This window comes from Rhea americana, unplaced genomic scaffold (assembly GCF_003343005.1).
Source record: "Rhea americana isolate MKP2758 unplaced genomic scaffold, rheAme1 scaffold_4, whole genome shotgun sequence".
Classification (NCBI taxonomy): domain Eukaryota; kingdom Metazoa; phylum Chordata; class Aves; order Rheiformes; family Rheidae; genus Rhea; species Rhea americana.
In genome coordinates, this window is record NW_028186534.1 from 7,982,630 (window position 1) to 7,999,103 (window position 16,474).

At 42.1% G+C, this 16,474-nt stretch overlaps 3 protein-coding genes across 4 annotated transcripts in view; 2 read left to right on the forward strand and 1 right to left on the reverse strand.

The window, feature by feature from the left end:
* The first annotated feature begins 110 nt into the window (after positions 1 to 110).
* Positions 111 to 7,505, forward strand: MIMS2 (mitochondrial inner membrane scaffold 2). The gene is made up of 3 exons (XM_085314091.1): positions 111 to 730; positions 2,403 to 2,575; positions 4,095 to 7,505. Exons 1-3 carry the CDS (start codon positions 704 to 706, stop codon positions 4,309 to 4,311), a joined length of 417 nt encoding a protein of 138 aa, XP_085170217.1. The 5' UTR covers positions 111 to 703; the 3' UTR covers positions 4,312 to 7,505.
* An 876-nt stretch (positions 7,506 to 8,381) lies between these two features.
* Positions 8,382 to 14,995, reverse strand: AURKA (aurora kinase A). Of its 2 annotated transcripts, none has more exons than XM_085314094.1 (9): positions 14,914 to 14,995; positions 14,237 to 14,295; positions 13,236 to 13,518; positions 12,522 to 12,600; positions 11,588 to 11,779; positions 10,658 to 10,796; positions 10,130 to 10,278; positions 9,462 to 9,636; positions 8,382 to 8,878 (listed from the first exon to the last, which is right to left on the reverse strand). In XM_085314094.1, exons 2-9 carry the CDS (start codon positions 14,288 to 14,290, stop codon positions 8,693 to 8,695), a joined length of 1,257 nt encoding a protein of 418 aa, XP_085170220.1. In that variant the 5' UTR covers positions 14,291 to 14,295; positions 14,914 to 14,995; the 3' UTR covers positions 8,382 to 8,692. The 2 variants fall into 2 exon arrangements, with proteins under 2 accessions (XP_085170220.1, XP_085170219.1); XM_085314093.1 differs by lacking the exon at positions 14,914 to 14,995 and adding an exon at positions 14,536 to 14,656.
* A 120-nt stretch (positions 14,996 to 15,115) lies between these two features.
* Positions 15,116 to 16,474, forward strand: part of CSTF1 (cleavage stimulation factor subunit 1) — a 9,575-nt gene continuing 8,216 nt past the window's right edge. The window contains exon 1 of the mRNA XM_085314092.1: positions 15,116 to 15,965. Within this exon, the coding sequence (XP_085170218.1) occupies positions 15,846 to 15,965 (120 nt within the window). The 5' untranslated portion in view covers positions 15,116 to 15,845. The remainder of the gene's footprint in view (positions 15,966 to 16,474) is intronic.

Sequence of the window (16,474 nt, forward strand, 5' to 3'; positions counted from 1 at the left end):
AGCTCCGCCGCGGGCTCGCTCCTGCGCCTTAATTCTCGGGCTGAGTTCTAGAGCCCTGTTGCACAGCATAAAAATTGCAGTTTTAGATTTGTTTTCGTGGCTTAGTTTTTCCTAATGATGAAACGTTTCTTTTTCTGAATGATAGGAATAAAGGTGGTTTCCCAGAAGAGCTATTGCAGCAGAGTTACTCTGAAAACAGCGTGGCTTGCTTTATTGCTTTCTTTACGTTATTCGTGACGTGACCACGCTGAACAGTCAGTTATTTGCCGAAGTGGTGCTTGTTCAACATCTTGCTTCAATATCCTGTCAGACATTCCCGGCATAAGAGCCGGAGAGCGTGAGTGAATTAAAAGCTACTTGGGCGGTGGAAACAAGCTATTTTCCAGTCCTTACATCCTGCAAACCGCCGGTCGTACAGCGACCCTGGCGTGCCTCYGAGGCTCGGGTATGGCTGCAGRGTGTCAGCAGCTCTTYGAAGAAGCTCCTCATATTTGGCTTCTTAAATAGATTATGATCACCTTTGGATGAAAAAGTCATTATAAACTATTAAACTTCAAACTAGCACTCAAACCTCACTTGATTTTCAAGAAAACTGTACTGTTGAATAAACAGATACTGTTGACTAAGCATGTGGAAACAGCGCTGACTGAGTTGCTAGGACTACTTTTTGCAGAAGACATTGTGAGAAGATTCTGTTCAGTTTATGCAGCTGGGTCTATTCAATAGCTTGGTCAGTTAAAGTTTGTAGAATGCAGAAATACCTATTTTAACTGCCATTCTTCTCTTCCTTCTCTATAATAAAACTGAAGAGTGAGAATGAGCTCTATAGTACATGGTGACTTGAAGTAATCCAACTAATTATGAATCTTTTGTGTAAGGACTTTGCTTTAAAATGTATTTTAACAATTTCTTTATTTACCTTCTAGTCTTAACACTGATTTAAGCAATAAAGGATTTTTTTTTCTACTGAACATTTTTATTTTTAATCAAGTTTCGGTTTTTGTCCAAATGTTGCACAATACAAATCATGAGACCCTAACAATCATCTAGCATCCTTATAATGTTTAACCATTTTTTTAAATGCAAATCAGAATAAATATAGGTTAAGCTACACAGTTCTATAAATACTAAGAAAATACTGATGCATAAAAATGTAAGAAGTACAAACTAATCCAAATTACAGTTAAAGGAGTAGCAGCCAACTTCTTTTTCTGAAATGGTTTAAAAATCACTGACTGAACACATCTATTCTACTACAACCATCATCAGAAGAGTCTAACTTACATTCTGACTGATAAGTCCAAGGATGAATCAGAAGTGTTTTTCTTCTGTAGATCAGTTTCAAGACAGAAGTTGGCAGGACAACGTGGTGCCAGGCACTCTGTAGCTGTACCTGCCCTGTGGGCAACGGTGCCCTTTAGTCCAGCTGCTGCGTTGTCATGTTGTCACGKCTGTTACTGAGGTCAGCTGAAAAGAAGGAAAACTTCTAATCTTTCCTAATGAGTTTTCACTAATTGGGGAAAGATCTGTGTGGAAGCTTTCTCTTTTTCCAGCTAGTGTTTCTTCTATGGCAAGTCCAAGAATGTATCTAAGGGCTGTGTTAGTACTGTGGGTGTATATGTCCTTGTTTGTCTGCGTTGCAATATCACATTGCTTTGGGTGTGTATTAATATAAAATTCTGCACTTTAAATTTATGCAGATGAAGTGTCAGTAAAGTCGGCTATGACGGGTTTTTTTAGGTGAGATCAGGTTGTTTAAACCAGCGTTGGCATGTCTGTGTAGCYGCAGTCTACACTGTGGCAATGGTATTGCTTGTTGCTGTCAACAGTAGCAGTTCCCTGGTTCTTCCTGTTCCCAGCTGATCTCCAGTTTGTGATTTGTAGGAACGTAAGTGTAGGATTTCTTCTGTCAGCAAGTTATTAGTAAGTGCACTTTTATGGGATATCACATAAACTTCCAGTGCCATCAATTCCTTAGCTCTGTGACAAGAACTCACATTTTAAGAATACACTGTATAAAGCTGAGCAAGTGCAAGTGAAAATCCCTTTGGCATCTCAATTCCATGTTTCAAACAACTGTGTCGGTGTGCTATGGCAYCCATTTAGGTCAGACACAGGAATGTGACTGTAGTAACGTTGAAACTTGCATTGTATAAGGACTTGCACAAAGCTCAGTGCATCTTTCCAATGTGATTAGGTGGGAAAAGGGAGTTTGCATGGGCTTTACCACAGGGAAAATGCTATTCTGATGTGAAAAAAACCAAAAGCATATTATTGTCTTTCCCATAGCATTCCAAACTGCACAGGAGCTGCTTTTTTCATTCTTCTGAACTGGTTCAACTGAATGGAATATGATACTATGCTCAATGCTAATAAATACTTTAAATTGTTCTTTTTTTTAGGATGCAGGTGGACCCCCTGAAAAGGCAGCCGCAAATCCCAGTGGTGAAAACAAGAAACCCAACAAATCCCAACAGCTCAAACAAGTTTTCAAAGAATATGGCGCTGTAGGGGTTTCATTCCATGTTGGAATTTCATTGATATCTCTAGGAATCTTCTACCTGGCTGTGTCAAGGTGCGGTTYGTACAGTTGTCTGTAGCCTCTAGATGACAGTTTAGCCCAGAAAAGTCTTACCATTGTGCACACTTCTGGAAGGAGACATGGCCTGTTTGATCTATAAACAGAAATCTTCTGAATTCTGAGTGTAGAACTGTTGATAAGTAGAAACCAATTTAATCTCAAATCAGGCATGAGTAAAGATGGATGCATTTTGTCCTTCCACATAGCTTCATGGCCCATGGGTGGGCTGGGGAAGAACAGAATAGAGACTGCASCAAAGAACTAGCCAGACGAGAGAATTTAAGTCTTGTTCTGTGGAAATACCTTTTGTTATCAAACTGCAGTATGGCCTGTAGAGATAGAGCTATATGAGAGTGCTGGRGCTTACAGATGAACTTATCTTTCTGAATGTGAACTCAGTTCAAACTGCAGAAGCAACAGATGCTAAAACAAAGGTTTGAGTTAAAAAGCAAAATACCGGATAACCTTACAGGAGACAAGTGGGAAATCATTTATGTGGCTTCTGGTGCGGTTGTATCAGTTGTAGAAATGTCTGGTGAGCACAAGATATTCCACTGAGGAGATGAGCGCAGAGAATGTTTTGAGAAATTATGTTTCTGCCTAACTGTTGACTTCAGTGGGAATATGCAAACACTTAATTTCTGTCATTTATAATCAAGGCTCATGATAGCAGTGAAAACTTTTTCCTTCAGGTACTGTTTGAATCCCARCTATATTTTATAACTGGCAAGTGAAGAGGAGGAAGAAGTAGTAATTTCTTTTTAGAAGTAACTACAGAAAATTACAATTTTTTGGAAATTAAAAATTCCAATTTTTTGGAAAATTACCCTGAACTATGATGAAAAGTGTTGTGTCTGCAGACAGTGAAAATATTTATGGATTTGGTGGATAACAGTTATTTAATATCCATAATACTTCCTTTGCTTACTAGATTTTAGATAAGATACTTGGCATTCAAACAGCTTTGTACTCTTTTTTTAGAAAATTCTAAGCCTAACAGCAGGTATCTTGGTTTGGATCAAGTATCTTGATTTGGATAAGGTATATTTAACTGATAAGTTTCATCAAGATACAAAACTAAACTTTATTTTAAGTATTGAGAAAGTGAATTTCTAACAAATTCACAGATTTCTAACCTTTTAAAACTCAAAAGTAGAGGAATAGGGTTTTTGTTTGTTTTTTTTTTGAGGAAGTTGAGCATATCTGAGTATTCTCCATGGATGCACTGCAGCTATACAGTTGTAAAACAAGATATTCGACTTCATAGGGACTTTGTCAATTTAAGAAAAAAAAGCTCCTCTGAGAGTATTTTATATGATGTTATTAGAGAAACAAATTGAGTGGTTTGTTGGGTTTATTCCTTATGTATTTAGCACTTAGATTCAAACTGAATTTCCAGAGTTGGAAGGTAGTTGCTTTCAGATACATTCTCTGAACAAATAACATTTTAATTCATATTCTTTGGTGTGTAACTTCAAAATAAACTAAAAMGACTTGGTTTCTTCTTCCACAGTGGTGTGGATATGACTGCAGTTCTCGTCAAACTTGGTTTCAGCGAATCGTCGTTGCAATCTAAAATGGCTGCTGGTACAAGCACTTTTGTGTTGGCGTATGCTGTTCACAAACTGTTTGCTCCAGTACGAATCAGCATTACTGTAGTTACTGTGCCATTTATTGTCCGATACTTCCGGAAGATTGGTTTCTTCAAACCTCCTGCTCCAAAGTTGTGATGATCTCCTCTTGATTTTTGCTCAGTTTTTAAATGCTGTGTATCCATGTAGCTTTTCAGTTTGCCAGATTTCTTTAGAAAATTTACTTGGATCATGTCAAYGCTGACCTCCTCTTGCATTTCTTAGTCATTCTTTCAGGTAACTGTGACACTGTGAGAAGTGCTGTCCTTATCTTCTGTTCCTTTTGCCACTTCTTTGTTAGAAAAACCTGTTAAAAATCGTATCAGATATTCCCTGCAAGTGATAATATAAATGCTTGACAATGAGCAATTTCTTTAGAACATGTAGTTCTGTGTCTTTATAATCTAGACTTTTGGGCCTTAACTTTTCTCATGTTGAAACACAGTTTCAGCGCTAGTTTGTATAGTCAGGAATTAAAATAAGATTAAGTTTCTCCTTAATAGTCCTGTGGAATAAACAGTATCCTACTATGTGAATACTTACTTAGGTAAATATGAATATTAGGATTCAAATTTGTATATATGCATTTCTTTGCATTTCTTTTGTTATAAAAAGCACATGCTGTGCCCCAGTCCTGCAATATTAACACATGTGCCTAACTTCAGTGGGAGTATGCATATGCTTAATTCTTAATTGTTTTTGCCAGAATAGATGATGCAGTGCTCTGAAATTGTAGCTCATTCATGGTGCTTCCATATTTTACAACTTTGTTGTTTGAAAATGTGCTTTCTTTATAGTTTAGTAACTGGTCTTACCGAAGTCTTTTTATTTTCTCTTTTTGTTGTTTTATTTTTAATATATGTATGCATAGAGTCTGAAGAAATTCTGAGACTATTGAAATCAGTGTAACCAGAATTACCTCCTATGCGAACATATTCCAAAGATCATCAAGTCAGAGGCAAGGTATCTATGGGCTTTAATGTGTTGAGATCTGTCTTTGTACTAGGGAGACATTTTTTATATGAAAACTAACCTTAGCAGCTTTCTGTTCCTGTGGCTGAAACTCAGACCTGCACCTGAAGTCCAGGCACTACAATTCATAGCTTCTCAAGAGCAATTCCTGTGCTATTGTCTGACAGTGTRTTGAATGTATCAGTTTGAGATGTTTTTCATTTTTGTATTTGGATAGTATTCCTATCAGTGTAGTTGTGCATGCATGTATTCCCATACCATTTTTCAGCTGATCTAAGGATTGGATCCCAAAACTGGGTAGTCTGCTTCACATTGTCTAGTAAACGTGGCTGTGCTTCTCCGAGATAATTTGAGCCAGATTTAATAGTCTTTTGGATCTGGGCCTCCCACCAGCTCTGTTCTTTTCACCCTATCTTTGTCTGTCTTCATGCTTCTGTCACCTACCCCAAGATGCCTGTGACACAGGTCTGTTCATACAGAAACTTGATGCAACTGAAGTTGCAGAAAATTTTACCTTAGTGGTCAAAATAACTCTTATTTTTTGGCAGGTTAGGGAATGAAGGGAGACATGTGGTTGGGATGAGCGCTGGCTGTGGGAGGGAAGGAAGCGCAATTCATTTCTTTGTGTTATCAGCAAGCTATCAGTTCAGCTCAGCCCTCATGTTAAACTGCACCCTAACTCCTCTCCCAGTCAAAACCAGCCCAAACCACGGACGGATCTGAAGCTCTGCAAATCCTTAGGATCAAAGTGAACAAACTTAGTTTGTACTCTAGGAACACAAGTCATAGCCACATCTCTGCTGGGACCTCTTTTTTTTGCTACTTCTTGGTTAACCAGAACTTTTTCTATAGGACAAAAGGGGTAAAACTGAAGAGACATCTGGTTTCCTTCCTCTCTGTCCTTTGGAAGCAGGCCRCTTTGTGAGCGTGCCTCCTAGAAACAGAGAGCCCCTCGACGATGGCTTTGTCCTAGTTGAGCGGTGCTGCTAGCCCAGGTGAGACTTGCAGCAGTGAGCAGGTACACAGGCTAGAGACTGATGTGCAGTGTAAGGGTAGCCATATGTGACATATGTCTAGAGATACATTATGTAGTTTAAACACCTTTCAAAGTAGCAGCCATAGGAGTAGGGCAGGAACCATACTGAGACTCAGCATTGCAGCCTGGTCGGGTACCAAGAGAACAGTAGGCTGTGTCATGCTTCTGAGAGCTTATGTCCTGCACAACTGTTTGGCTTGTTCATTAGAGTGTGAAGTTAATGCCCTGCTGTTCTGTGTGCCAGTGCATACAGGAGGAGTAGCTGTCAAGTTTATTTTAAATATCTTGTTTTCAAAACAAAACGAAAAAACTAGCTTTGTCCCATTTAGTGCGTGCTTTGCATTAGGGCTACTGAAGCTGCTAGTGGTCATCTTGCTGTTCTCTGAGCCTGCYAATAATTTGAGCCATTTGTCCCGTGAGAAAAAGGCTTTCTGAAATCAGAAATTGCCTTTGAGGGAAGTTCTGCCTTTTAGCCTTGATTTAGCTGCAAGACAAATAATTATGTCTGTTACTGAGATGGAAGTTTTTTGCTCTCTGATGATAATGGAGTGTTAATTAGGTACAGCTGTTGAAGGGTTACTATGCTGTCATAACATGCAACAAACATCTGTAGTATTCTGTGAGAACTTCTCTTTCTAGAGAAGTTGGAGTCTTTCTTTTTTAAAGCTTCAGCTGAGCTGAAGTTTTTCTTGAGAGTGAATTTTACTTTGTCTGGTTTTTTTCACCTGTTCACAGAAACTTTCTGTGCTCTTCTCTACATGCCCTCTATCTTCTCTGTGTGTTCAGGGGCACATTCTGTTACTGAAGGATAATAAATCAATTCCAGAACAATCAGATGATAGCACCCTTTTTTTCCTTATTTGACCTGTCATTTCTAACAAGCATGTTTATTACTAAAGCTGGTAAATACATATATATATATATATCATTCCTTCTCACTTTTCCTAAATAATTTGACATAATTATGACATACCTTAAATGCATGTGAAAGTTACTAAAAGGCACCAGCACTAACTAGGGATTGTCTTGCAGTAAACAAACTGAATTTCATTTAAATTATGACAAGACTTCAGATTACGTGTTAAGTAGGTAAATGTGATTGTATAAACTACTGGCTGTTTGTTTAGATAAACTTTTTGAATAGTTTATTTTAAATTAATTTGAGAATATATTTTGAATTTCAGAATCCTCAAATGTAAAGGACCACTTTTTAAAATTATTTGTAAAATAGTGGAAAAGGCCTCGAAAGTCCTATGATAATATAATAAATGGCTTTCTCTTGCAATACATTTGCTTGAAGTGTTTTACTGGAATACTAGTTTTGCACAGTTTGCATCTTAAACTTTTGTCTTGTAAATGGCGGGGGGGCATGTGAGGGGGTACTATACAGGAAGTTAAAAACTGGTCACAATTATGCCAGTCTTCAGGATATTAAAAAAAGTTCATTCCTTAAAACTGAACTGATCCTTGTGGGTAAGAGCTGGGTTCTGGTATCATCACTGATACAATTTCTCTTCATGCTGTGGTGTTTATTTCTACAYAGCCTGGATCATACTTGAAAAACGTGTTTCATTTCTTCTTGGTTTAATYGGCTGGTACTACTTTGATAAATAGGAGTGTCCAGACCAAAATAACAATGCAAGTCTTCCCGTTAGACAGGCTGGGTGCTTTATACCTTCTAAGGAGTAACCTCTCTGCRACTGCTGTGACCAGACCAAGAGTCTTACAACAGCAGGTATGATTATTAGTTCTAGTTGCATAAAATAGAGCTAATTTGATAACAATGCTTTCCCAACCTTTTCCTTTAAAAGGCTCTTCYAAACCCCTGTGTGGTGAGTGTTGTGCTGGAATAACTGCATAAAAAMTAACAGAAGAATTGAGCCAGGTAAGTAGCCATGGCTGTGGTACTTCCCTTGATAGCCTCTGTGTCAGGTAGATTCACTTTTAGAATAGTGAGTGACCAGAGCTACTTTTGCAATACCCACACTTTGAGGGAGAACATTTTTGGATTACTTCATAATGCAGAGGAATGTGAAACATACTGTTACCTTGGGATCATAGATGATTCTCAGACTGTACTGCAGTCAAGTGTAAAAGTTAAGTGCTTAGAAGCAGGCAGATGAACTGCTGCAAGCACACTAGTAACTCTCACAATACCAGCAACAGTATTCAACAAGTCTTTATTTAAGGTGTTGAGTGCTCACATGTAAGACAAAGGATTAATAGAGACAAAAAGCGCACACATCATTTTAGGACTCATAAGACAAACATTCACCCTGCTCAGTTGTGGTGCCCTTTGTATTCCACAACCTCCAGCTAAAAAGTCAAGTGATTTTACATTGCTATTGGAATTTAAAATGACAACCAGCTCTTCAAGCACCCTTGGATTCTTATGCTTTCCCTTGTAAGCATTACAGTAGTCACATTTCAAGACTTCCACCTCATTGATCCAAGGCAGTTACCCCATTAAGACTATGTTCTTGATGTGACAGCAACATCACTTTTCATGCTGTTTGGCATCTTTGTAGAGTTTGCTGAAAGCCAGGGATGAACAAGTACATCCTTCAGGGGAAGCCGATGGCATGGGTTATGCTTTAGAAGCTTTGAAATCAAGTCTCTTGCACCTTCTGTTACAAATGGAGGAAATCTGAATTCCACCTAAAAAAAGGAAGGGGTACTAAAGATGCAGAATTTCTTTGGTAAGGACTAGAGAAGTGAAGGGCGATACCATCCCAAGTACAACTAGGAAGAAAAAGTTATGCCAGTCTTGTGGACTATGCACCTTAAACCTACTGAGATAATTCGGCATTATCTTAAGTGCTTGCAGAAGTTAAGCTTTCTTATAAGCTTGCTAGCTTCTTCCTTTTTTTCTAGTTTTAACACAAGACCAGTTTGCTGGAACATTTTAGTAACAACTCAGGTGTTACATAGGCATTTTACAAATCAGAAAAGGAAAGAGGTGGAGAGCCCACATGGAGAAGGCTAACTGCTTTATGAAAGAGATAGGAGTTCTGGTACATGTAGAAACAGGGTGGAACCAAGAAAGTCAAGCTAGGTAACTTGATGTCTTTTACAATCATTCCATACAGCAACTAAAGTCAGTTTTAGGGATTTGGTTTTGTCAGCATCTCATTAAGCCATGCTGCAATTCTCATTTAATGACCATTAGTTAAGCTTAAATAATACAGGAGAGCTGAAGGGCCACAAAACTCAGTTTGAACAAGTAAGCAACGGCACATACCTTGGAAATAGCTCTGTAGGTTTCCTGGTATGTGTCTGCTTCAAAAGGAGGCTTCCCTACTAGGAATTCATAGCATAGAACCCCCAAGCTCCAGATATCCACCTTTTCATCATGTGTTCTTCCCTCAATCATTTCAGGAGGCAGATAGTCAAGTGTCCCACAGAGAGTTGTTCTCCTGAAGAACATGTTTGTCATCATTTATTCTGTACRGCAATTAGGATCTGTTTCAAGAGCCAGACAGAAGCTAATGCTGGCAGCTACCTGTATTTCTGTGCAGTCTACTCTGACAAGATGCAGCACCACCATAATATGCAGTAAAGAAATCCTAGCAGTAACAACTTCTTTAAATAAGAAAAAAGCCACATCCCAGTCATTGCAGTCACAGTCCTACCCTTCTCTTTTCATCTCACTGGCTACGTGAGATAGAGACTTCCTTTCTGTTGGACGCACTTCAGGCTTCTCTTTGAGAAATCATCATAAATGTATTGCTAGGGCCCCAGTTTTTTACTGCAGTGGCCTTGCTTTAGAAATTAAAGGACAGGACTTTTCCAGTAGTTTTACAAGTTCACTTTTACCTCTCTTCCACAGCTGTAGTTATGACAAGAAACCTAGTGTTTTCACCCCAGAAGCATTTCACTGCATAAGGTTTTTATGCATTACATTCTTACCTAGAAGATGGAGCATGCACTGACCATCCAAAATCAGCAATCTTTAATTCTCCATTTGAGCCAAGCAGCAAGTTTTCTGGTTTGATGTCTCGGTGAATCACACTTTTTGAATGACAGTATGATAGAGCATCTGCTAGTTGTGTGATGTACTGTATTTAAAAAGAAAGCAAATTTTTAAGTAGAGAGGCACTGTTACACTAGCTTTATTGGCTACAGCATAGCAATTTCTAGGTATTACATAATTGGTACTATTCATTTAAATTAATTATCTTAAGCCCTTAAGTCTAACAAGGTAGCATCCACTTGAAGTGACCAAGCACTTGAAGTACCAGGCAACACTGAACATTTACTCATGTTAATGCTGCACCATAATTTGTCTTCTCAGTTTATCCCTAAATATATTACAAGTGCTTAAGCAGATTAATATCTAGAGAATCTCAGCTTTATACAGCTGCGGACAGCATTTCATCTATGCTGCAAGTATTCCAAACATTAAGAGCAGATGTTCAAGAAGGCAGAACAACCTACAGTGGCAGTTCTTTGCTCATCAAACTTGGTAAGCTTCTGAAGCTCTTTGTAGACTTCTCCACGAGGTGCATACTCTAGAATAAGATAGACTCTTGTAACATCATGGAAGTAGCCATATAGCCTGAGAATATTGGGATGCCTGCAAGAAGATATAAATATTCCTCTGAACAAAATATTTGCATGTATTACTTGATTATTAGTTAGAGGAGAAAGTACAGTTGGTTTTTTAGATTCACTATGAGAAGTGATTTATGTTAGTGTGTATTTGTGTACCCTTAGCAGTTTTGCTGTGCATACTGTGGGCTGGCAAGATAATGAACTTCATTTCAAGGAAGGTCAGCATTGGTCTTCAGCAGCTTGCAGATAATCCTCAGCAATGTAACTCTTTTTGCCACACTGTATGATCACGTGTTTGTGCTCCACTCTCTATTGCCAATCATGGGGAAAAAAATAGCACTGCGGAGACCCTAGCATTTGCATTCAATGAGAACATGAATCATTTCAGCTCATGTATCCATTACGAGATTTCAGCAAGTGCTATTTATCATAGAAATAGTTTGATTTTTAGTTTAAAAACTTTAAGTGAGTTTGTGGAACCCACTCAATTTGTTCAGCAAGCTAGGCTTTTTTTCTAGGAAGCCAAGTGCTAGAATCAAGTTTAAATTGCCTGAGAAGTGGCAGTCACCCATATAAATTAAAAATTCCTATTGGATTTATTTTTTAATTACTGTGGTTGCTTCATAGCAAACTAGACAAAGATAAGATTTGCACCTTTGTGCAGAAAGGCAAGAATTACCAACTTAAAGGTTTTGTTGTTTTTTAATTAAATAGCCCTTGTCTTCAAAAGGTCACTGTATGTTACCAGAAACAAACTTCGATGTTTTTGCTTGGGCACAAGCTAGGCAAAYGCAATTGTTTAGTACACTTTACCTAAGATGAGACTGTATTTCAACTTCTCTTCGTAGCTGATGTTCTACGCCAGCTTCCTCCAGTTGTGTTTTAAATAGCACTTTCAGGGCAAGAATAAATTTACTCTGTTTTTCACGTGCTAGGTACACATTTCCAAACTTTCCTTTCCCCAGGGGTCGACCAATTTCAAAGTCATCAAGAGACCACTGCCTTCTGCAAAAAGATATYACTTAAGTATCAAAAGCCACACAAGGTATCCAGCTATATTCTAGATTTTCATTAATACCATTTTGGTTCAACAGAATACTTCCTGATCTGAGCTAGATTTTTAGTCTTTAAGAGAACACCACCAAGAGGACAAAATATGCATTAAGACTTCAGAAGAGAAGCCTGAAAGCTGATCTCTTCCTCACTAAAGCTTGCACATAGTGATGCCTGCCTCAGCCACATATTACTGCAAAATTCAAGACTGCATGTACTAGATCAGGTACATTTCCATACAGTTAATACACAGGCACTTACTAGTGCATGCCAGAACTGTTTTACAGCTATCCGTACTAAGAGTCTAATTCATTCCTAATCAGATTCCAATCTCTTGCACATATTAAGGAAGCATGTCTTTCAGCTGTACATCTTGGGACCAGCACAGTGTCTAATCAGAGCTCTCTCATGGGAAGAGACATTACTCATTTAGCAAAATAAACTTTTCTTTAGATTACAGGAAGTTCTAGTTCCTGAGGCTTTTCAGCTCAAAGTAAGCTTTCCCAGATTTCATTAAGTGTTATAGTTTTGAAGTGTTGGAACACTGTTCACAATTATGAAGGGGCTTGACTACTTATCTATGACTTAACTTCAGCTAACTTGCTTAGTTGCAGCATGCAGTCCTGGAAGTTAAAAGAAAGCCTAATTCAACAGGGCTCCATTAGCTAGAGCATTTAGATACACAACAACTTACTTTTTTGTCTCTTCATTCTTCTTTTTAGTAGTCTCTTCATGTTTCTGTTTAGATGTGCTTTCTGCTTCTGGATTTTTTGCTATGTATAAATAAGAGGAAGCTTTTATGAACTAAATCCACAAGCACTGTACAAAAATGCATGTGGGGAACAGGTATAATCTCAGGTACACATGCATACCTGAGATTACACATCTCAGCATAGTATCAGCAACAATTCTTAGAGGGCATGCAGTGTTATTTAAAAAAAGGGAAGCTTACTGTCGAAAGGCAGTGTAGCAGTTGAGTTATCACTGCTATCAAGGTGGAATTCCAAGAAAGCTCTTTTTAAAATTAAGAAAAACATTTAGAAGCTCCCACATCCCCACCAYCATCAATATAGCACTATTACTCATGTAAATCTCTCTAGTACACAAGATTATGATGAATTAGTGGTAATTTCTTTAATTCATAATTGAATTAAATTCCAAAAGACTTTCAAGAGCAAGAAGCACCCATATGGGCTCTAAACGTGTAATCTTGGCAACTGAAGGATGCAGCAACGTTCAAGATCAAGTGTTACAATCTCTTTCTGGGTGCAGCCAGATATTTATGTACAGGATCCCCACATAGCATTAAGATTAGCCTCAGAATTTTTGCACTACACTTCTCTCCATAGAAAATAGAAGCATCTTGAGTGTCATGACTATTTAAGAACATGTACATCTCCAAAATTACCAGATACTGGAGCCTGCTGAGATTTTTCATTGTTCTTGCTGGGAATCTGAGGCCTAGAAATTGGTTGGACCAGAGATTTTGGTCGAGGCTGCTGCATTGTCTGGTTGTTAGACAGTTTTTGGCTTGATAGTGCAGATTTTTGTGACTGTACAGGAACTCGCTGGGCCAGGTTTGAAGGACACAGAACACGTTGTGCTTGAACTCCACTGTTTAGTGGCCGGCTCTGAGTAGCATGCTGAGGTACAGGGACACGTTTGGGGCCATCTCCAATAGGATTTACAGTCTTCAAAAAGAAAACATGATGTTTTAATTACAGAATAGCACAGTATAACCATTATGGCCCCATTCAGTAGACAGATAAGGGTTGGAGGTAGGAAGGAAAAGAAAACATAGTATACTAACAGCAGGTGCTAGCATATTCTGATACTTTCTTCCCCTAGATATTACTTAGTCTTCTGGTTCAGTTCACTGGAAGTGCATTGACAACTTGATTTTAAGTGCATGCATGCACACGCATATATGCACATGTGTGTACATGCACACATTTTACTCATGCTAATCTGAAGCCTTATCAATGATTTTTTTGTTTCTAAATTTAAAGAATGAAAAAGTATTCATATATATGTATGCAAAAGTTCTGTCAGCGTTATCTTGAGCACTCTTCATGTGGATATGCTTGTAGCAACACTAACATAGCTTTTGAAAACCCTATCTGGAAGAAGCAACCCAAGCACACTCCTTGTGCAATCAGAAACTATTTACAGACTCCCCAACATCCCCATTCCCACCAAGGTTCTCTCCAAAAGGCAGACTGAAAGATAACATTGAGAATTGTCTCCTGCGAACAGGACCCACTACTTCAAGACAAGTTCTCTCCCCACCCCCCCTTTTTTTGTTGTTGTATTTGCAACAGTCACCAACAGTCACCACRAACAGCCTTAAGTCTACAGCTCTGGTATGATCACAGGAAATAGGACGATCAATCTGGTTCAGTTATTTACCTTAGCAGCATGGCTATGGTGTCCAGCATGGTTCTCTTTAGTACTCTTGTCCATGATGCCTGAGGAGAAGGGCACATACGGATCAGCCTATAGGCGAGGCACAGCTCACACAAAGCAGCTCTCCGGACAACTCTGCGCCTCCGATCTTCCCCTCCGAGGCTCCCCGCCCGCGCCCGCCCCCTCCCCCACCGCCTCCTCCTCGCGGGCCGGGCCGGGCCGGGCCTGCGCTCCCGCGCCGCAGCGCCCTCGCCCCCGGCTCCCAGCCTGCGCTCGCCGCCTCCCCCCAGGCCCCGGGGCACCTCCCGCGGGCGCGGTCCTCCGCGGGACAGCGCCGGGCCCCGTCCCCGCCGCGGTCCCCAGGCGCCCGCTCATCGCCGGCCTCAGCTCCGTGCGGCCGCCAGCGCTGTTTGAAGTCAAACCGCCCTCCCTTAAATACCCTTTAAACTACCGCCTCTTTCCATTGGCCCGTCTCCCGCCGTCCGCGCCTGCTGATTGGCTCCTTTACAACCGACCCGCCCGCCCATTGGCTCGCCAAACGCTCCGCTCGTTGCGGGGCTGCGCCCCGTCGCGGTGAGCCTCAGGGGCGCATGCGCAACGGCAGCCTGCTGCGTATCCCGCGTAGGGCCAGCCCGCCCGCCCCCAGGGCGGTGTTTGCGCTACATGCGTATTTTACGTACCGTCTCTCCGCCGCTGGCTCCTTCCGTACTCCAAGTGCGTGCATCGGCGCCCCGCTTACACACTTTTCCCCGCGAAGTCTCTGCTCGGCCGGGTCTTCCGTTACGCAAACCGCGTACGTCCAGACCACCCACCTGTGGCAACGCTACAACTACCATCCCCTCCTCGCAGCCACCGAGGCCTCAGCGCGTGCCGCCGCGGCGGGGGGAAGGGCTCCAGGTTAGTCCTGCATCCTGCGAGGCGCCAGCCCGCTTCCCCCGCCTCCGCCCCACACACGCCCTCCGCCCGCGGCCCAGGGAGACGCTGTGCTGCCACCTCGCGTGAAGCCGAGCGCGAGTGGGGCTCGGGGCCCTCGCGTCCCGCCGCCGAGGTAGGTGCCACGAGTGGCAGCTCCGCAGCCCGGAGGACCCGCAGCACAGGCAGAGGGGCCAAGCAGGCCTCTGCCTCGCACTCCACGTGCAGTGAGCTCCTGAGGATAAGTGCGAGGGGGACGCCCGCTGCTGCACAGCCCGCGAGGCGACGCCTGGCCGGAGGTACCTTCACCAGCCTGCAGACACGCGTGAGGGGAACGAGCGGACCGCCGTGTTACACCAGCGGTGGCGTGCAGTTGCGGCAGCTTCTAAAGCCTGACAGGTATCTGAAGAGACAGAGAGCGGCAGTGGAGGATCAGCGCGGTCTGTGAGGACAAGCGTCACAGGAGCTTGGGGCTGTTGTGTTGTCTCAGAGGCCAGCTGCCTAAGTGGTCCCACTCACACCTGTGAGGAGGACCTCGGCCACTGAGTGGCAAGCGACAACCAAAACCAGGTTGAGTACGTTAAGCCTCTGAAGAAGCCTGACTGAAGGTAACTAACTGGCTCTGCGGCGTTGAGAACAAGCGCAAAGGCGAGTCTGGTGTGTCGGCTTTTGCAAGTTATACAGGATAGGTAAAAAGAAGATGTCAGGTCGTCGTGTCGCTGCAGCATGTGATAGACGACAGCTCCCACGGGGCATGGGTAGCATGGCATCCCCTCTCCTTGACCCACGTCCACTTCGACTACCATTTCTTGAGGCTGACGTGAGTAGGACTTTTGGGAGGGTGGTGTTTGTACTCTTGGGACAGGCTCTCCACCTGCTGAGAGCCCATGGAGTGTGGCAGTGTGAGGTGCTTGTTACTGTGCTGCCTAAGTTGTCAAATTCTTCAGTGAGGCCTGCAGCACACAGCAGCGATGTCAGGAACTTTGTTATTCTAGCCCCTGTGAATGTACCCGTGTTTGTGATACTGGTGTCTCAGCAGAAGCAGTGTTTCGGAGTGTTGCAGCTGGGACASTAAAGAATCCTGGCTCCCGGGCTCCTGAGATGAGTCACCCTCCTGCGGAGACCCGCACTGAGCTCCAGTGGGCTCCCCCACGCGGGTCACCTGGGCTGCCCGGTCACCTAGGCCTGCCTCCCGCACCCCACCCCGGAACACCGGCGCGCCTTTTGCAGCCGGGGCGCTGCCCTCCCCGGGGGCGGGTCGCGCTCGACGCCGCGGAGGGGCCCGGCCGCCCGCCTGGCCAAGCCGTAACCCCCCGCTTGCCCCATCGC